Raw genomic sequence first — 21,794 nt, forward strand, 5'->3', positions numbered from 1 at the left:
CTCTTTTGTCGTCTTTTTTCAGCTTCTCTTGACATGAAATAGAAGGATTTGTTTAGTTATATAAAAAGCAGTGGATTCAAAAGAAACCACCTTGCAAGATTTTTGTGGAGAGTTACTTGCTGAGAGCTGCCTGGAAAGTTGCTGAAAAATGCTAGAAAACACCATTGTCTTCTACCATGTATTAACTAGTGTGATGATAATGTTATTTAGCATGCCAGGTAGGCTAGGACAGTGCATATAAAATTATACTGGCTTATTATGACAATGCTAATTTTACACATGACAGTCCTTGTCTGCAGTGGATGTTAAATCATGTTTGTCATTATAGGTATAGGTAGCTTTTGTTTGGTACATCCAGCACTCTGACATGCGCTGTTATTTAACCGAGCTGTGGGTAATGATTGATTCTTTGGTTGTTTTCAGTCTAAAATTAGCCTGGAAGGCCTGGAGGACAAAAGTATGGATGTGCAACCACCTCTTCCACCAAAAGGAGATCCAAGCAAGTACTCTGAGCTAAAAGGGCAGCTGGGGACCAGTGAAGGTATAGTTGCACGATCAGTGTTTTATTTTTATTACTAAGAAAATAATTCAGCCTCTTTGAAAGGCTTCTGGTATTTTTTTAAAACAGTAATGGGATCTGGGTGAAGGCGTTTTTTTCTGTTTATAGGAATTCTGAGCCAGGGGAATAAACAGCAGGAAAGGGAGAGAAAAGTCAGCTTCAAGTGTTCATTCAAGCATAGGGTGGATATTTCATATACATTTCACACTGTTTTTAAACCATTTTAAACACCACCTTAATTTTTTGACCAATTTAAAAAAGAAAAATGTCATTTTGAACTAAGGAATCTAAGTATAAAATGCTTAGGCATTATAAACTGAATTATTACATTTATGAAAATGTGAGATTAAAGCTTTGATACTATTAATAAAACTCTTTTTTTCAGACAAAACTAGTAGCTTAATTCAACCCAAATATCTACTATTTCAGTCTGGAAAAATTACTACTCACCAAAATATGTCACGCTACTTACCGTATTATACCTTGTTTCTTCTTCTCTTTACATCACTGATCTGGCAGCAATGTACTGTTATTTCCACAGGGGCCCCATTGCTTTTGGTGGAATTCAGCACTGCAAGTTTTATTCTTTCCAGAACAGATTTGTTTGCAGAGGACTGTGGATAGCAAGGGATTAGGGATGATAGCTTTCTGTCCACACATTTTAATATAAAGTCTTTTTTTTTTTCCTTTTCTTTTACAGAAGGTGGCCTTTCACCCAAACTTATTAGCCCTCCTACACCTGCCATGTACAAGTATCGACCAGCGTTCAGCAACAATCCCAAAGTCCACTACCATGCTACAGCTGACCAGGTGAGTGAGCCAAGGAGAATCTGCTCCCAGCTAACACCAGGCAACATGGAACTGAGGATAAATTCACTGCAGGGCTCTAGTGAAAGTCAAAATGTAAAAGTAAATAACAACACTTGGCATTGTTCTGCGATAGTATATATTTTCCACTATGCTCCTTATGAAAACATGTCTGCTTTTGCAGCTTTCCTCTGTTGAGCTTGACATGTCTGTCCTGCTGACAGGCATGCACTGCTGCTTTAAGTGTCTCAGCCTGATCCTAAGGTGCTGAGAAGTGTCACCTTCCATTGGCTTCTCCTGACATAGGTGCCAATTTACATTCACTTCAGAGGGAGTTGGGCATGCTTAGCGCTTTTCTGGATCAGACCCTTTAGCCAACAGACAACATGCTTGTGATTCCTCAAGTTGTCAGCTTGCAAGGAACTTTTAAAGCATCCCAAGAGGTATTTTAGTTAAAATTAATGGAAGATTCCTCACATTTTACCTTAGCACCTTCTCAGCATGTTTGGGTTAGATGGGGAAAAAAACCTCCTTCCTAATACTTGGCATCATCTTTCCCTGCAAGAAAACTGAGGTCCAAACAATTAAGAGAGGCTTGCTCTGGAACTCTGACTGTTTCCTCATTTGCTTAGGAGTTTTGAAACAGTTTACACTGTTTCCTTTGGAAGAAGAGTGCAAAACTAAGCCCACTGCTGATAGACTTGTTTTTCTTACTTATTTCTCATGGATTTGTTGCAGATATTCCTTGGCCTCCCAGGACCTGAGAACAGCAGTTTGAAAATCACTGATCTATCTTGTATATTTGCAATATATATCCAAGCCTTCACACACCAGAGGAGATACCCTTAAAACACACATACCACACACAGCGCAGTTTTCTAACAGTTAATTTCATTGGGTCCTCCCATGTCACCCCAGCAATAACAAGAAGGGGGTGGTATAAGTAAGGAAAGGAAAATATGGTAGAGACTGCAGCAACACTGGAATAAGGCAGATTGTTCCTTAAATAGTGAAGAAAACTTCTCTAGTATAGAAAGATGGTGATAGATGATAGAATTCCAGCTACCACCAAGTTTGGGTTTTAGTCTTACTGCAATAATTATAAATCTTATTCTCTGGATTTGTCCACTTAATGAAGAAAAGATTGGCTGAAAGTGAACATAAGAACAACGATGTACTCACTGTATCCAAAAAATTTCATATCCTATCATCTTCACTTTATTACATCAAAAATGGTTTGGCATCCAATTCAAAATATTTACAGGCATCAGCTAGCAATTTTGAGCTGTGTAAGCAACAGTGTTTTGGGTCATGATGCCAAAAGTCAGAGTGCCATGGGAGGAAAACTTGTATTATTTATTCAGTATGTAGCCATAGATGCAATAAAGATACAGGATAGGTTCTGATTAGGCCAGAAGACTGGACAGTGCTATGAAATGATAACAGGGTACGGCATCTTCACTCTGAGGGTTGCTGTTTCAATCCTAACCTAAAAAGATGTTGTTATTATAGGCTGACGTGTGTGCATACAATCAGCTTTGTGGACTTGTTCAATTTTAGAGTAGTCACCACTTTCTAGCAGTCAAGTGGGAATATTATAAAAATGAGTTCACTTGGCAAGCTGATAGGATAGCATGTATTTGTCTGCCAAGCCATATCTAAGTATAAGGTACAGAGGGAAAGAGACTAGATGGTGTGGGGAATACCATGTTGTCTCTTTTGTATCAGTTCTTCAGCCTGCCAATATAATTCTGCTTTTGAGCAGTGAAAACTGTTAGAAAAGAGGGATCAGGGCACAAGGATAAGTAGCACAAACATAAGCTATGTCATTGCTCTCTCCTCCTCCTTTACAGGCTGCCACTTGGTCTTATTTTTCCAGAGAAGGCCAAATTTAGCACCGTGGTCTAGAAGATAGTGAGCTGTTTTGCCTATTTCCCTATCTGCTAGCTCAAAGAAAAAAATACGAAGAAAAACTCTGAATAAAACAGATTTTTGCCAGTTAGGCTTTTTTGGATAATTTTCCTTTAAATGAAATTACATAAAGAATGAACTGCATTGACTGCATCTCTGATTAAATATGCAAATGATAATTAATTCTTTGTTTGCAGAACCAATGTATCCAATTTATTAGGCATTATGGCAAACGATTCCTTAAAAATAACAGCAAAAATTTTTTTCTTAGCACAGAATGGCATTTTAAGTGAACAGAACTGTGAACAGTCTTTCATAAAGTAAAACAAAGCGAAGTCCTCTGTTTTCAATGCACATAAATAAATTATGGCCTGTTTCCTTCTCTGATGTGGCCACTCTCTCCTACACAGGCAATAAAAAAAAAGAAAATTGCTTCATACTGTTGTCTAAATGGTGGGAAGGAGCCTCTCTGCTTTAATTAAGCTTAGGTGCTTAATTTTGAAGACCTATGACCAGAAATTCAGAATTACTGAATATTTATAGCTCTGGGTAAAGTGGATAAGAGTGTGCTGGTCCCCAGTGTGTTGAAATGAAGCCTAAAGTATTTCTGACTCAGCATGCAAAACCAGACATCCCTCAACTCAAGAGCTATTTGTGGAAAATTTGAAGTAAAGTGCTTTCTCCAAGGGCAGTATGATCAGATTACAATCGGATTTACCTTGGCCGAGACTTGAGTGTCAGTTGAGAAGGTCTCTCATTCTGCATTTTCAGTGTCCATGTATTGACATATCTATTACTGTCAATATTATTTGGCACTTACTATGAATAACTCCTTGCTTCTAAGGAGCAGTGTTCAGCATACTTATCCATATGCTGAACAGGAATTAGGAGATTCCTTATAACGAGCCCGTGTCATAGCTGGGCTGAGAGTCTGAGAGAAGACCTCCTGCCCTTTTCTTCCTGTGCACTCACCATGGAGAGCAAACCTATTCTTCCGTATCATTGGCTTCTCTTTCTCATATCCACCTCTGTTTTAGATCACCATGCAGGAGGGACACACTCAAGGGGCTCTGATAGAAGAGGATGGCAGGAGCCTTGATTACCAGTCTGAACCCAGCTTGGACATCCCCAGCTACCGGAAGAGCTCCCTCCACAAGACCTATCAGTCTTCCCCACTGCAGATAGATTCCTTTGCCATCAATTCACGATCCCTGAGCCTGAAATCTGCTGGCAGGAGAGGGACAGACAAAGTGCCCCTTCATCCAATGAAGTCTGAAGGGGCAGCCTCCACCCCTTACAAAAGCATCTTTTCTCCCAATTCCCTGTCAAACAGAAATGGGAGTCTTTCATATGACAGTTTGCTAAACCCCATGTCACCCTCGGGGAGGAAGTGCATCGCCCATTCTGCAGTCAGCTCTGTTGGGTACCACTCCCCATATTTATCAGCCAAAATGTGCCATCTACGGGGGAGCGAGCTGCAACGGCAACCACCGCAGAGCTTCAGCCCGGTGCTGGGGGGTCCAGCTCCACATCAGCGAGACCCCTCCCCAGTCCGCTATGATAACCTTTCCAAAACCATTATGGCATCCATCCAGGAGAGGAAAGAGATGGAAGAGAGGGAGAAGCTCCTCCACTCGCACCCTGATTCAGTGTTTGCAGATTCAGGTGTCTATGACACCCCTAGCTCCTACAGCCTTCAGCAAGTCAGCACGCTCTCTGAAGACCCACGCAGCATGGCAATGAGATACGGATCTAGAGACAATCTGATGGCTGCTACCAGTTTTAGCACAAGGAACCCTATACTGCAGTCCTCAGTGTCTTCACTCTCAAGTGCAATGACGAGAGCACCAAGGACTTCCACAACCTCTCTGCAAGCTGATTTAGCCAATAATAATGTCCAGTCCCATCAGGCACTACAGGGCAGGGTGAGCAATGGCTCCTACAAATCCCCAGGCCACCAGGTCCCATCGTCCCCCACAGGGATGCCTAGGTCACCCTCTTATGGAGGCCCAAAGGCTGTCTCATTTGTAAACACTGTGGAAATTACAGAGGTGCAATCAGTGGGAGCACAAAGGTATGTACTGCTTTAGGTGCTGCTTAGCAATGTGAATCTGTTTGCAAGCAGATGCAGAGCACTTCGCTGGAGGTACAACCCAGATTGCATGTTTGCTGTAGGCCAGCAAGGGTGGGAGTTTGTCAGCGCTCTTCAGTTCTGCGACACCCCCACAGCAACCTCATCATGACAAAATGTTTTCACATTTACTGTAACTTGAACTGCAGGTGGTCAATCAAGTTGTAAAAATCATAGTGATTCAGTGTCTTAGCTGAATTGGGTAATTATTTGCAAGGTATGGGGCAGATTACCCCTGCCATTAAGTACAGAAGGGTGGATCTGTTTTAGTTTGCAGCCTAACAGGAGGCTGGACCCAGCCGTTGCTTGGACACAGAGGCAAAGCTGGGATCACAGTACATGCAGGCATACCCTGTACTAAGGGAAATGGGCTGAGGCCATCCTGGAAATTGTGCTTGGCATAGAGAGCTGTGTATTTAGCTGTGTTGAGTGTCCCATAGTACAGAACTGGTGATAAAAGCACAGACCACCTTACGGCCTTGCTGCCTCCTTCCTTTTCTGTGAGAAAGCACGGAGAGAGAGAGAGGATTTGGTGTGCTGAGATCCTGAGTAAGTGGTATCTGAGCATGAGCATCAGCTGCAGCTTCTGCATGCACTTATATTTCTTTCTCTTCCTTCTGGAAACTATAGGGCTTGGAAAGTCTGGAAAGCGCTACATGATCCTGTTGAGGATACAGTAATTCAGCCAAGTTGGGACCTGGAGGGCTCAGAAATATCTAGGTTTTCTTTGCATCTGGCACTTACTGCACTATGCTGTCCTCTGGTTAAGGTCACAGGTTTCTCACTCCAGTATTACTCAGCATTTTAGGGAAAGTTATTGAAATGTGGGAGAACCGTTGTTGTAGGTCTCCCAAAGTTTAGTGGCAGCAAGTTTTTCCTCAGTGTTTTCAAGTGAATTGTAGTTGCAAAGATGATACATCTAACTTTCAAGAGGTAGTCAGACATTTTTTCCTCTTCATATGTATTCAAGAAAGGAATCTGTTTCAGTGAAAGAGAACCTGCGGACCTTCTTTTGCCTCTTTGCCCTCTGTTTGAGACCTGGATGGATAAGCTGCTGTTGTAGGAAAGATGCTAATATGAAAAGTGTCTTTACCTTTTCTTAGTCTCTGGTTCTTAGTTATGCTGTCAGCCTGTTGGTCCCACTGCTTTTACATTGTGCTTATTTAAAACATAGAGCCTGTAAATTCACTTTGGTTCAACTCTTTGAAGTAATGAAAAACAGCGTCTGGCAAAAGTGGTCTAGCTATCAAAATAGCTACAGGTCCCATCAGATGTTAAAGAAAATTGCAGACATATGATACAATTGCAGAGGATCTTTTTTACTGAAGTTCCTAAAGTCAACTCAAGTACCTACATTAATAATAAATAGCTTAATAAACGTCAAGTTTTTTACCAGGTGAAGTAAACCTCCCACAGGCACTCTGTGCTTTACAAACCTAGCACATTTTCCCTGTCACTCATGCTACAAATTACTTTCCCTTCTCCCGTTTCCCCTAACACTCCCCAGCTCTTTTTTGCCTTGTTTCAGGAGGCAGACTGTGTTCTTCAGGAGAATTTCAGCACTGAATTAGGGCTTTTGCAGTACTTTGGTGAGACAAATGTAGAATTCGGTCCCTGCATATTTCAGCTGTTTGGGGATATAGCAGCGTTTTACAAAACCACACAATAATTTTTTAATACATTTATGTATATGGGTTTTGCTGGTTCAGATATCCAGGACTCTGTTCTCTACTGCAAACACAGCTTAAACACGTAGCAGAAGCCAGGCTGGCGTGAGCTGATGGACCTGCTGCTTCAGCTCCAGGGTACAGCTGTCAATGCCAGGTTGCCACATAAAAAGTGCGTTTAGGTTTGGAGCTATTCTGAGCCTATCAACAGCTGTGTAAAAGTCTAGAGTAGTTTGTTTTGTTTTGCAGACACATGTGAAGAACGAAATTGCCTTTTGAATACAGTTAATCCATCAAACCCTCTGGCCTCCAGAAAAAGTCAGGGTGGTCTGAAGTATCTCAGGCTGTCCTGGTTCGCAGGCAGACAGGTGGTGTTCCCTTCTGGAAGGTGTTTCAGCCCCAGGTCACTGCTGCTGGCATGAGCCAGTCTTACAGGCTGAGGCAAACCCAAGCAGACATCCACTGTGCAGCAGTAAGATGTGAGAATACAGCAGACCCCGGTTGTGCTGACACTTCCAGGACATAAACAAGTTCTTTACTAGGCTTTTATCTAATTATTTTGTGAGTCCTGGGGAAGAGACACATTACACTTTAGTGTGTAGTGACCTAGATTTAAAATATCTTCTGAGGAAAGCCTCTTGTCCGTGCTCCCTGGCAGTAGGTCATAAGAAAGGATATTATTTCAAAGAGTCCATCTGGAATATGGTCTTTAATTACAGGCATCCTAGAGTGCTTTCTGACTTGATTCAGTTTGTGTCTTCTGTCATAAAGAAGTCTTGCGCTTCACCTCCCTTTACGTCTTTCAGAGATGAGCAACGTAATTTTGTTTAACTGGATATTTAACTGGGCAGTGTTTTTTCTGAGTATTATTTCTGATAGTAAGACACAGTTTGGCTTAAGGTCAACAGTGGTCACAATTAAACCCTCCTGTGTCCTACAAATGCTTATGCAATTAGTTTTGTTCAACAAAGCATTTAAACAAGTAATTAAATGAACAGATATTACTGGGGTCTGATCCACTGACCTAATAGCCAAATGAATTCTCTCATTTCAGTGGCTTTTCCTCAAATATATTGGCTTCAGCAAGGTTGCTCCCATGCTTGAATATTTTGCAACACTGGGACTCAGGGTAACAGGGGTAATTGTTTATCCTGAATGAAGCCATTCTGCTATCACACTTTAGTTACTAACAATGCATCTTCTGGTATTTCTTTTGATGCAGGGATGACATACAGTTGAAGACACCTCACAGTAAAATAAATGGACAGCCAAAAGGAATATCCAGGTTGGGTTCAACATCAAGTTCCCAGGGGACACCTGTCAGCCCTGCTAGACACTCAAGTGTTAAGAAGGTGTCTGGAGTTGGTGGAACAACCTATGAAATTTCAGTGTAAAATACAATTAATTAAAAATAAAGAGCCATCCACTCAGCCAGCCATGAAGCTAGGAGCACTGTGAAGACTCAAATAACAACAAAGAAGGAGCAGCAGCAGCCGGCCACTCTCCTTTTCTTGTTTGGGTTTGTTCTGTTTTCATCTTTTGGCCAAAAACCAGCTGCAGCCTTATTCTTAAGGGAATAAAATTGTACAGTCCATCAGACTCTTCCTGAAGCAACAGGCAGGAACTGGCTATGACCTAACACCATAACCACAGAGCAGATTTCTTTCATGCAAGAGAGCGCTAAAGCCATTGTGCGTGTGTCTGTCCAACAAACCTGTTTTGTACCAGTTGTGCTGTGAAAAAGTATGGTCAGTCCAGGATCATTTAGTTTTTCCCCTTCCCAGTTCTTCTGTCCAGCAATGTGTCCGGCAGGAGTCAGAGGCCTGGCTGCTGTTTTCCTACCGACATGGAAAGCGGGCTTCCTGTGCTGGGCAGTCTGCGTGTGTGAGAACTGCTCTGTGTCCCCCGGGTGTTGCAGGTTGGGTTCCTCCTCCTGGGAAGGAGCAAGGCAAGGGCACTTGGGCTGCGAATGCCGCGGCATCTTTAAAAGCCTCCCTGCTCCCTGGTCCTGGATGGGAGCAGGAGAAAGGATAGCAACAGCTTCTCACTGTCTGCCATTTGCCTCCCTGTGTGTGAAATTGTGTGTGTGCGTGTGCGCGTGTTTGTCTCTCATGGAAAAGGACCACAACACCAGTAAGGATCTTCCACTCCGACCTCTTGCTCCATCTGGTTTTTAAAGGCTTCTCTGACTCGGAAACAAAACCAAGCAGATAAGAAAAGAGATGTTTGGATGGGAACATATTTTAAACAGCCATCAGCTGCTTTCCTTGCACCCTCCTTACCTGTTGGATTTAGGCAATAACATGGTTTACTGCCTTGTCCTGGTGCCATCTGTGTAATCCTGCAGCAAGGTTATCATGATCTGTTGAATTTACAGTGTGTGTAACTGAGCCAAGCATACATCTAAAGGATATAAATTTTCTGTCTGCCTAATTACTAGCACATTCCCTCTGGTCTTCAATACTGTTAGACAAAGGATTTTCCATTTGGGGTTTTTTCCCCTAGGGAGCAACTTTTTAAAATAGTATCAATCAAATCTACTCAACACTCTGAGGTTTCTTTTTCCTGTCTCCAGAAAACTACATTTACTTTGTTGGACTTAAAGACAGCTTTACCATAAAAAACAAGAAAGGGGGGGTGCATTACTTTTGTCACAAATATGAGAACTCTGGCAAAGCTAATTTGGGGACAAATGGAATGGTTTTTTTTCTCCATTCCATAAGGATTCTTTTCCTTCCCATGCAGTTACCACCTCAGAAGTCAAAAGTACTGAGATCTGGACCAATGCTAACTAGCCAGATCATGTGTGCTGTTAAGAATATCCTGAGAAATTGTTGCCAAAGTCACTAAAAATGATTATTTATCACTGAGCCAGTCAGCATACAAAACCTCGGCTTCCCACCTGGTTTTCCTGGTGAATAGTTTTGACTAGAGAACTAAATTAATCACTTTTCAGGATATTTGTTTCAAGAGATTGAATCCTTTTCAGTCTTTGACTATAATGGAGAGCTCTCCAGATATTTAGTAGCAATTCATAATGTGTTGATAGCATCTTACTTATTTTCATGTATGTTGATATTAATTATTCTGGAAGGCAAATATTGACCTCAGTTTTGCCTGGTTAAAATTTATCTTTTGATTTGGTAGATCTTAACATCTGCTGCAATACATGCTTATTGTGTCCCTTGTATATCACAGAATTTTTTGGAGAGAAAGGTTGAAGAGAACATAAGTTAATCATCTCTCTGTGTAATGCTCAGTGTCGCCTGAAGGGAGAAACCTGGAAAGCAATGCAGCTGCAATAGGCCAGAGTTATGAGAGAGTGAACTAGAAATCAGTGTGTATTTTATCACCTTGGTGGTATCTTAAATGCCTACTGTAGGGACATCACAGAGCAGAGAAGCACTAGTCTTTCTATGCGATTTGCTCACTGGCATGTAGAATATTGTCCTTAGTTGGAGGCACCATGGTACTAGAAAGGTACTGACAAACTGGATCAGGTACAGATGGAGCAATATATATTGAAAGACTGGACAGGTTGGCTGATGAAAAGATTTAAAGGGCTAAAACCATGACACTGGCTAAGCAATGAAGTGGAAATTGAGTATCATGACTTTAAAAATACTTTACTTTAAAGATGTAAAACCAAAGGTAAATCAAAAGGTTGTCACTGATAACCAATGGTCTGCATTTAGAAGGGGGCAGAAAAGATGGAGGGGAAGGGGCAGTGGAATAGTCTTCCAAGGCAGAGTATTGGAGACTGTTTAGAACAGCCAGACTATATTTGGACAAGTTATTAAAAAAAAAAATTCTGTAAGAGGTGAGCCTGCAGGGGCAAGGGGCTAGACCAGATGGCCTTACAGATTTCTTCCATCTTTAACTGTTATTAACCTGCAACTCTACCCTGACGTTAACTCCTCAGGAAGATGCAGTACTTCCTCAAGGACTGGAATTCACTCTGGTGCATAGAGTATCACAAGATTTACTTGTTTTTAAAGTATCATGTATGCCATATGTAAGCCCTGAAAAAGATGGAACACGTGATACACTGAATTTGGGCTAGGGAGCGAGACAAGGGCACATTTTGTCATGTCTTTGAATATGTACATGAAATTCATGCAAGCAAGGCTGAAAATTTGCACCAGTGTAATAGCTGAGATTTGCATCCCAGTGGTGCTCCACTTTGATTGTTCTTTTTCCTGCATTTATAAACAAAAAAGCAACTGAGGAACTTGAAGGGCCAAAGAGCCTTTGAAGTTAACTACATTAGTTCATGAGAGAATTTCTCAGTAAGACTAAACACAGTATTGTGTGTATAAAGCACTAATATCCAGGGTTATTTTGACATAGTTCACAAGGGGTAAGGGAGGAAGGAATGAATGCATTGTGTCATTACAGGTTCATATATAAGGATTATGTATTTTGTGAGTAGTTTTGCCCACAGTTGAGAGATGTTTGACTTGTTAATAGGTTTACAATGGTACCAAAGTTGTGTGGGTTTTTTTTTTTTTCCTTTTGAGGTTTGCATATAATTCAGTGCACGTAGCCTGGAGTAAATTATTCAAATCTTCTGAAAGAATAATCTAAGCAGAACTGTTAGCCGGAGATTGCATGCAGCAAGTCCAGCCTCATTTCCATCCAAGGCACTGAACCCGCAGCTATTTTGTCATAAATGTAAGTGTCTGTTTCCATAGCTCCTGTTGCAGGACTGGGGACCTCTTTATTAAATCTAATTTTGGAGCAGGATCCAGCCCATATTGAAGTATAGTTCTTCAAACAGTATACAGATTAGCAGTAAGGTTCTTCTGCCCAGGTAGTCTCAGTTTTTAAAGATGCTGCAGGCCAAATCTTCAGCTGGTGTAAACTGGTGTGGCTCCATCAAAGCTCATTTAAGTGATGCTAATTTACAGGAGGTGGAGATCAGCCACGAAAATCCAGCACAAGTTAACACATCTTGTAAAGTAACTTCTTTACTTTTGTCATGTTTATTTCATGTTTCAGGAGTCTTAAATTTTTTCAACATGTTTTTATTTTTAGCTGTGGATTGTATTACTTATTTAAAAAACAGCAATAGTTTTTGTTTAGGTTTTGCATCAATCTTCATTGCATATTGCATTTAATTAGCCATTTGTTCCCTGTTCATACACTCCCATTTAGTGTCCAGGTTTTCATTGTAGTAAATCTGCCTTGAAAAGTTGGATCTCTGTATCTTTAATTGTATAATATATTGAGTATTAGGAAGTTAAATGTACCTTACTACATGGGTGGGAGCGAGAGAAAATATTTTTACTTGAAGCCTTAATGTTTTCTTTTTTTACTACTTTGTTCGTTGACCTCATAGGAAAGTCTGAATAGCAAAGACTTTGAAACTCTGGGCCAAATACTGCACTGTTATACAACCAGCATTTGGCCCCGTATGTCAGAACTGGATGCAGACATAACCTGAAGTGAACAAGGGAAAAAGCCTCAGGCAGGGTGGCATATTTTCCTGAAGGTCGTTAATACAGTCTCAAAATGTGTCTGTAAGCAAGTACATTAAAGAAGTCTTCAAGTGTTGAATTTTTAAGAAAGGTCATAGCAGGAACTGCCCTAATATCTTACATTAGCATTTTCTTTTTATATTAAAGAAAACAAAACACATGTAATTACTTAGTTTGGTTAAAGTCAGCTGTAAGGGTTGCACAGAGCTATGTGTTAGTAGCCATGTGCAGCAAATGAACTGTGTTGTGTTGCTGTTCTAAAATTGCTAACCAAGCATAATGTTATCTCACCTTGGCCTAAGATAATCACCTCATGGGTGTTATAATGGATGTTCCTCAGATGATGCCTATTTTCCTATAAGCCTAATGTGGAAATTGCAATGTGGTTTTCTTTGGACTATATCTATGGTCCAGACTAGAGTTATATAGATATATAGATATATATTCAATATTTTTTTTGTGGGGGGGAAAGATGGGGTCAAGGTTGCTGTCTCTGACAGTCTGGAAAGTTAATGTTGAACCGTTTTTATGGTCTGTATTTCACCTGTTCTGCCACCTTGAATTGTTGGAATGTATCTGTGCAGGCTTTGTGGAGCTCTGTCTGTAACCTTTTTTGTGGCTCTCGTAATACATATATATTTTTTAAACCTTTGAGTTACTTCAGTATTTTCAAGTGTCTGGTTCACCCCGATGAGTTATGGCTCAGGTGCATTCTTTTGCTGACATGGTTCGTGGCGCGCTGCCCTTTTTCACTTCCATTTGCAAAACATGAACTGAAACAGTAGGACTGGAAAGACCAATTCCAGTGCAAAATCTGCAAGTAACAAAACACTAAAAGAAGTGATTGCAGGTCAAGTCTCATTTTCAAGGTGCTTATGGTAGAGTAGAAAATATGCTGAGTCTGTAAAAGAATGTCTCATTGTTGTGACCAATGGATCAACACTGAATGAAGTTTTCTATACTGTTTTTTATTAAAATTGTGGAGTTAATAGGGATCCTGCGGTCCAGCACAATTGTGAATCATTGCTACAGAATAACTATGGAAAAAATGTTATATTGGTAGTTGTTGCAATGTTTTATTCAGGATATCTGGATTTATATATCCCAAAGATGTATGATTTTTAATCTCTCTTCACTTATCTGTCTCTATCTAGTCTGAAAATATGTCCGTTTGATCTGTAAGACTGGCTTATGACGCACACGGTTGCCAAGCCCGCCTAACAGCAGCTGCTGCAAGATTTCTGATGCCATCATTTGCATATATAGGCTAATTACATTAAGCAACAGTCCACTCAAGCATGTTCATTATAAATGCCAGTGATATTTCTGTGCTGTCGTGTCTTCACATGGCAGAGATTACCTTATATATAAAATGGCCAAAAACGTAATCACCAGGCTTCATTGATGTTGGCTACATCAAACAGAATTATATAAGCTTATTATCTGTTTTAGTACATTTTATTTGAAGACATCTTGGCTTACAGCAATCTTGGCTTTTCTGTCTCTAAGTAATGGATAAATTATCCAAGTTTGTATTAATTTCTCCATTATTTTTAGGTTTTATTCTGCAGGACAAGTTTCAGTTCACATTTTGGAACATAGTAAGGAGAGACAAAGGAAACTATTTATCCAGGTGAATATCTTTTAAGAGAGAAGCAGTTATATAATAAATAGATAAGAATTACTGTCAAAATAGGTTTTGTTCATCTTGTCACAGTAACTTGAATTTTAAAGTAAGGCTTATTTCACAGCTGATATGTCTGTAACCCTGAAACATTTTTAAAGTGTCTTGGTTAGACATTTCAAATTATATGAAGAAATATGATCTACTTTTATGGATTAAAAACAGTCCTAGAGAAGTGATGGTACATTTTACAGTGCCTTATATATATGTGTATATATATATATGTGTATATATAATGCCTATATGTATATAATCTGTACATAACTGTGTACATATCTTCACGTAAAACTAGTTACAGGTGTCCCTATCTGGTGTATTTTAAATGGAACTGATCTGTGTTGATAGAAAAAAAAATGGTTGTATTAGCAGCAAAATCCAGAGCCAAAAATACTTACTAAAACACAAGCAAATAAAATAGACTGGAAACAGTGTTTCTGCCATTGGTTATGTCCCAGGCCATGGAAGGCTGGTAGGTGGCCCCCCATTATAAGGGATATTCAGAGAGAAGGGAAAGCAGTGATGGAAGCTTGGATAAAGTGAGGAATATATAAGAGATTGAGGGATGCCTGAAAGCACCCCATTGCTCAGAACTATAAAGGATAAAGGAGAGGTGCAGGAGGAAGGGATGGGCTGTCTTTCAGGGGAAGCTGAGACCTCAGAAGAACCATCAGAAATTGCCTTGAACAAGTGTCCTTAAGAAAACTAGCTCTTGGCTGTGACAAGAACCCTTCAGCCTCACTGGCGTTGGTGGTATTTCACCAATTCTTTTAATGGTCACACTAACTCCTTCCCCTCAAGTGTTGGGTTTTCTTTCTGCCAACAGGGATGCAATAATGACTCTAGGTAGATATGGAACAGGGAATTCTGCAGAGCTTCAGACAGTGGATCTTATCTAGAGAGAGAAGAGTGACTTCTGTGGAAGAGACTCTCATCTTCTGACTGTAAGGAAGATTATTCATGTTTCCTTTCCCTTACAAATTATTTCATGCTGTATTGCCATCCTGTTCACCTTTTACACATGCATCCCTTGTGTGGATTTTTCAGACAGTAATTTTGCCATTTATTAGCAAGGAACTTAAAGCACTAACATAGCCTATCCATATGGCATTAGATGTGGAATATATCTGGCCTGAGATGGACAGCATACAAGGCTATGTGAGCACTGTGGGCAATGCTGAGTTTTACCAATATTTCTAGACTGCGTTAAGATATTCTGTCTATCAACTCTATGATATTCTGTCTATTGACTCTGTCTATCTAACTATGTTAATCAAAGTAATTTCTGCATTTGTGGGCATAGGCCAGTTTGATCAGATTATATGGCAGAAGCGCACAGCATAATTTATGCGGCAGATTCTGCCAGTTCATGAGCTTTTCTAGTTTAGTTGCATTTTACAATAATAGGGGTACCACAGTTAAGTCTTGTATTTTAAAAAATATCCCTTTTCTGAAATAAGACAGTTTTACAAATACAAGTAATTCAAAAAACCTTTTCAGCAGACTTTGTAAAGCATCTGCCATGTAAAAACCATGGGGACCATATACTACCTCCTGAAGTTTATTTCACACCTTTAAACTCCTAACCTCCATACAGGGCTTGTACTATCCATCTGTTTCTGCAAGATGGAGTAAGAACAGGGTTTTCAAGGATGTATTTGAACATTGTCTGCGTGTGTGAAAACCTCCCACTAAACTCAGTGGTAACTGAAAGAAATGATGGGGAGGATATGTCTGAATAACTGGAGGGAGAGCAATGTCTGGAACACTTTAAGGGAAAAAGTAGCCTTCCATACTAATTAAGAATTGTTGTTTAGTTAGCACTGTTGTTTTGGAGCCAAAGCATGCCCATGAGTTTGGGTTCAATAAAACATGTCATCACACACAGTCAGCAACGAGGACTCAGTGTAGGGCTTTCAACACCAAAATCACAAACCTTGAATACTTGAGATGCACATCTAAAATGAGAATTCCTGTTTTCAGAGTGGCACAACAACACATTAAGCTCATGAATGGTAGTTTTTCCTTTAATGATGCTTTGTTAGACTTAACATGCCATTGGGAGCGGCACCCACAGGAATTAGCTCACTGCTATAGTTCATTGACATTAGGACTTCAAGCCTCTAACCTGGAGCAAATCAAGTACTTGTAATCTTTTTTCCCACAACAGGGAACAAAGGGGAAAGTGGAATTTCATGAACACATCCCATTTTTGGGCCAACTCTATTTCTAATGAAGCTTCTGTCTCTACTACAGAGAACTTACATAAATGGTCTTCATGTGGCAGGCAGCAAGAGGGAATTTGGGTTTATTAGTGAAGCAGCAGCGTGGTGCTCTTCTGCCCTCTGGCTTGTCCTTGCACACGGTGTGCAGGTAAGTGGCTCCTGGGCAGTGGTTTCTTACTGCATTCACTGCTTCAGTGGATATGAGTTGGATGGCTCCTGTGTGTGCCAGTTGCAAAGCACACCTCCCTGCCATGGAGCATACGTGTTGAAAGCCTCTTTCAGTTCCGTAGGTGCAGAACACGTGGGGATCTTTGGATCAGGGATGACTGTGGAAGCTCATAAAATGGCATTATAGTCTGGTTCTAGTCCTGGGCGCAGGTGGTTTAGCACAATACAGCTTTACTGTCAGCTTTCTCTCTTGTACAGTCATTTGAACAGATGGTGGAAGGGTTTTTGTTGTTTGTTTGTTTGTTTTTTTAATAAATACAAACCAATGCTACTTTTTCATGGAAAAAACTCACCTTGTAGAAACTGCAGAGTCTCAGTAAATTCAGTAACAGCATGATCCTGTTTTTGCAGCCTGAATGTTATGAATCCATCTGGCCTTGGGATCAGCCCTTGTTGTCTCATTGGCAGGTATCTACAATAACAGACTTAAAAACAGAGAAGTAAGTAGTTAGGTGGTACTTGGTCATGACTAATTTTTCAGACCCACTAAGACATAATACAGACAAACTGCTCTGTTGTTGGCCACAATCTTCTCTATCAAAATGCACATGCTTTGCACTGCTATCTTGCTGGCAGTTTCCCAGTGTTAGTCAGTAAGAGATGTACCAGTTAGATGTTCAGCTGGAAACCCGGTCTACACTTCAGGCACAGGAATGGGCTCCAGGCATTCTGGCAGCAGTTCCTGGCTCCATACAAATTACTGATGACTTGTACGTCTTCCCATGCCTCTTCACTCCATGTAAGATGGGGATGCAACTTCCTGACCTCACAGATGTGTTGTGTTTGTGAGAGGCTTGAACCCTATCATTCTGCAATCAGCTGTGTAGCTGGAGCCAAGCAGATGCATCCCATAGGTATCCAGGATCAGTGGGGCAGATTTAGGGCATATTTAACTTCAAATGAAAGCATCACTACAGGTCACATTCTTGCGGAGAAGTTTTTTGGGTGTTTGTGTGATGGGTGTTGCTGACAGTAGTCTTGGTCTTACACACTGACTTTGGAAAGCTGTTTTAGTAAATATATGAAAGACATTTCTGCCTTGATCATTCCCTTGACATCCTGCATACTTCCTTATAATCCAAACCCTCTGCATAATACCCGTACAGCACAATCCTCATTCCAAGAGACCATATGCTTCATTGCCTTAAGCAACTCCACTGTTCCCTGCCTGCTTATTGGAATAGTTGTGCATATATATAATAGTAACTAAAATTACTGAGCAGAAATACAGTAAAATAAATAGCTGTAGGTTGGGAGTGACCTCCAAAAGGGGGGACACTGCAATGTGCTGTTGTGGCAGAGAACACAGCGAGAGCTGAGTTTTGCAGCCATTGACTTGTTGTGGGCTGCTGAAGGAATACAGCCTTTTACATTTTTTCTTAAGAGCAAGGACTAATGGTGCTACGTTGCCATGAGAAAACTGTTAGTAATTCCTGTCTTTTTTGTGTCTGTTTTAATGTTTTGCAGAAATATGTGTCTATCTACAATAGTGTATTCATAGTACATGAAGATTATCAAAGAAGGAATAATGTTGTCTATTAGTGCACAAAATAATTTCTTTGCTAGTATGGTCTTTTACTCACTACTGCCTTTCTAATAAAGGGGCAGGAAAGAGTTAGAAATTAATAATCACTGGGATTTTTAACACAGGCAAGCACATTCTGCTTTAAGGGATAGGAAGATTAGATGTGTCCATGTGTAAACAGAGGTTGCATGAGTTTGTTTAACTGTAAAGGCAAAATAAATCTATTTTTACCACCTATATTGAAGCACAGAATAGATAATTTTTTCAAAACCTGTAAAACCTTCATAAGAAAATATACCATAGTAATTCAGTGTACTTCTCCCACATTTTTTACAGAATTTATAATATTCTTTATGAGCATTTTAATTTACTTTTGAAAATATTTTTTTCTTTAATTATATCTACACAAATTCTAGAGATATCTATACAGACGATCTTCATATACATCTAAAGCCCTGGATGCTGCAGAATTGCATTTCAGCACTGTGTCACAAATGATGGAGAGAGTCCTTTTTGGGTACAAGAGACTTGGCGTGCACTGTCCTTGGTTTTGGTTTATTTTTATTTATACCCACAGAGATTGATCAGCAGAAGGAATCTGAGCACCCTGCTGTTGGATGGAGTCATAACACAACCTGTGCACCCAGAAATGCTTTGCCTGCCTCAGGCAGAGACCAGTGAAGTGTCTTTCTAGGTACAGTGTGTCTGTGCTCCTTCCTAGCTCAAACATTGCAGTTTTAAGCAGAGAGCTCTTCTGTGGTCTTCTCTTGGGCAATCAGGATGTGTTACCTGCCACCCAGTCAGGGTGAGGCACAGACCTGGGAAGCAGTGACACGGTTTCTGTTTCCAGCTGTGTCACTGACTTACTGTGTGCCATTCCCAAGGTCACAGTGTCACACTTGGTAGATGGTATTCCAGTATGACACAGAAGTTGAGATCCTCTGGATTTAAATTGCTAAGTGACTTCCAGCGTTGAGTCATGTGGCTGTTCCTTGGCACCAGATCTGAATTCTGTTGGCAATAGGGCATTGCTTAGTAGAGGCTATATGATGACCATATGGACACCATGCCTTGTGGCAGAGGTGTGGGACTTCAGAGGGCATTCTTACAGTCCCTAGCTCAAGACAAAGAGGAAACCGAGGTAGTGAAAAAGGGAAAAGAAGTATCTTTGGCTGACATGAAAGGGAATAGGCAGTGTCAAAAGACAGGAAGGGGCAGCTGGGTTTATTGCTGGCAAGAAAAATTTCCTCCTGTTTCTATCAGCATGAAGGATTGATTGGCTGGGGCAGGCAGCATGCTGTTAAGTACATAGAAGATCTCTTCTTCCTGCCTTAGATGGATTTCTGTCATTATTTTGCAGAAAGACAGAAGGTTGTAATGTAGGCAGGGCTACATAAGGCAGAGTAATAACATAAATCTTCATAGCCTTGGCTGGGTACTGAAAGCAGGCTGGCAGGGGAAAGTTCAGATGGGTCTCTGTCTCCACAAGATAACCACTAGGTTTTGATAATTCCACATTCCTCTGCACTTATCTTGGAGGGACACTTCTAGTATAAAATGTATTTTTTAATTTTAGGCAGCAACCAGTCTTTCAATGCCATGTGTCTGTCAAATGCACTGTAAAAAAGCCACAGTGAAGTATTGTAAATGTAATCCCCCTCCCCAAGTTGTTGAAGTTAGCAAGAAGAAAACATCTGTAATTTTTTTTTCCAGGCCAGTTTACCGTTCAAAGTTATGTTTTATATGACATATTAAATTAATTACAAAACATAAATTCAATCTGGAGCAGCAGTAAATTGCTTATTACTTTTCATTTTGCGGCTGTAAAATGTTACAGAAGATCTGAAACAGATTCAAAAAACTTGTATAAAATGTATACGGTGTATTTCAGCTATTGCTACAGCAATGGCTGCTGAATCTGGGTTTTGCTAGTAATTTAAAAAGAGTTCTGCATAAATTCCTACTAATAGCAACAATTATTTTAGCTAATGAACCTGTAGTTTGATTCAGCTAAGTAATTTTCATGCATTCCTTCCTATTGAAGCAAAATCACTGATAAATCACACCAGGTTATAACAATAAAGCACTAGTGGCAAATCAGTTAGGACAGAAAAGCAATTCTATTCTGAGTTTCTCTCTGGAGCATCTCCCATCAAGAACTCTCTCTTGAACCCACTTGGTTTAAAGCTGATAAATGACAAAATTAATGCCGTGGAGGAAGCAAACGAGGAAGGAGCATCTCTGTTTCCCACAGGCCATAAAACAGTAAGCACTACATTAAATTACCAAAAAGCATAATGAAAACACAAGGCAGAACTCTTTCAAGAAAGCAGATATTAAATTGCTGCAGGATGTTGTGAAAACCAAAAGAAATGCAACAAAGGTATCCTTTAGCAGAGCATTAATACTGCTGCTGCTACTAGCCATCCTCTGCATTGGGATGCGAAAGCAGTGCTCTCTTTAGTCTGGGCTGACGTTAGTTGATTTTGAAGCCTAGTTCCTTGGACACTCCACAACTGCCTAATTCCATGCTCAAGAATAAAATCATCACTTGAGTCCTACTACTGGTGGCTTTGGTAGCTTAAGCTAATGTGGTGGTCAGACTAGTTCAATAGAGAAAACTGATATTCGCCCAAGGGTCCTTAAAATTTCCCTAGGAAATGCATGAATACATTAGTAGAAATTTGAATGAGCTCAGTAACATCATTTGGAATAGAGAAAGCCACCGTGCCATTTTGCCTGATTTATGTGTGTTTCCAAGTTGCTGTACACACATGCACACACACATACATCTACATATGTATGTATGTGCACAGATATTTATAAAAGCAACCACAGCCTTTCAACTGTGTGTGCTGTGATTCAGCAGCAGCAATAGTTTTTGGCAGGGACATAATTTCAAATCTTCGGCTGAGGATGCCTGCCAAAGCATTGTTGCACAGAGACAGAATGAAGAAAGTTATTTATAAATTAGGATAATTAGGTCCCGTGCTTATTAATGTTGGGAATGAAACAGAAAGATGATACGTGTGGTAATAGGTATCATAATATGAGAAGATGCTGTCTGTGATTTTCTACTTGTTGACTGAAGGGAAAAAAAATATTCAGGTGAAGTAACATCATTATGTGCTGCTCCCACCTAGGAAATTCAGGCTGTGGGAGCGTGTTGTTATGCTGTAGGACAGGGCCCAGTTACACCAATGGAAGTTTGGAATACTTCCACAGGATCCAGGTGTTGATTGTTGTAACTGAGATTAGACTCTGTTTCCTCAGTCCTGAACATTTTGTGTTCAGGTGAATGTGAACCCTGAACAGACATAGAAAACTGTACTAACTCCTCTTACTTGGAAGCAGTAGCTCTCGACCACGCTGGCAGGGGACAGCACTGCCCAGTCTGATGTTCTGCTCATCATCTCTGTCAGCAGAGGCAAGGCTGTTTCTGTGTCTCATCAGTCATGTACGTTACATCCCTTTTTTCTTGAGAAATACTGTCACTGGGACAAATTGATCTTTCCACTGGTATTCTCCCTAGAGGCATAAACCCAGCGAACGCAATATGAAATTTATCCATGTAGGGTCT

At 40.4% G+C, this 21,794-nt stretch overlaps 1 protein-coding gene across 3 annotated transcripts in view; it reads left to right on the top strand.

The window, feature by feature from the left end:
• Positions 1-18,552, top strand: part of ZDHHC8 (zinc finger DHHC-type palmitoyltransferase 8) — a 124,016-nt gene extending 105,464 nt beyond the window's left edge. For 2 of the 3 annotated variants that reach the window (XM_037376072.1, XM_037376081.1), the window contains 4 exons: positions 424-541; positions 1,260-1,369; positions 4,315-5,351; positions 8,298-13,202. In XM_037376072.1, coding sequence (XP_037231969.1) covers positions 424-541; positions 1,260-1,369; positions 4,315-5,351; positions 8,298-8,469 — 1,437 coding nt within the window. In that variant the 3' untranslated portion in view covers positions 8,470-13,202. Of the gene's footprint in view, positions 1-423; positions 542-1,259; positions 1,370-4,314; positions 5,352-8,297; positions 13,203-14,112 lie in introns of those variants that run through there. The other variant, XR_005102405.1, reaches the window with a different exon arrangement.
• The last annotated feature ends 3,242 nt before the right edge of the window (positions 18,553-21,794 follow it).

The sequence above is a fragment of the Falco rusticolus genome, chromosome 1 (assembly GCF_015220075.1).
Source record: "Falco rusticolus isolate bFalRus1 chromosome 1, bFalRus1.pri, whole genome shotgun sequence".
Taxonomy (NCBI): Eukaryota; Metazoa; Chordata; class Aves; order Falconiformes; family Falconidae; genus Falco; species Falco rusticolus.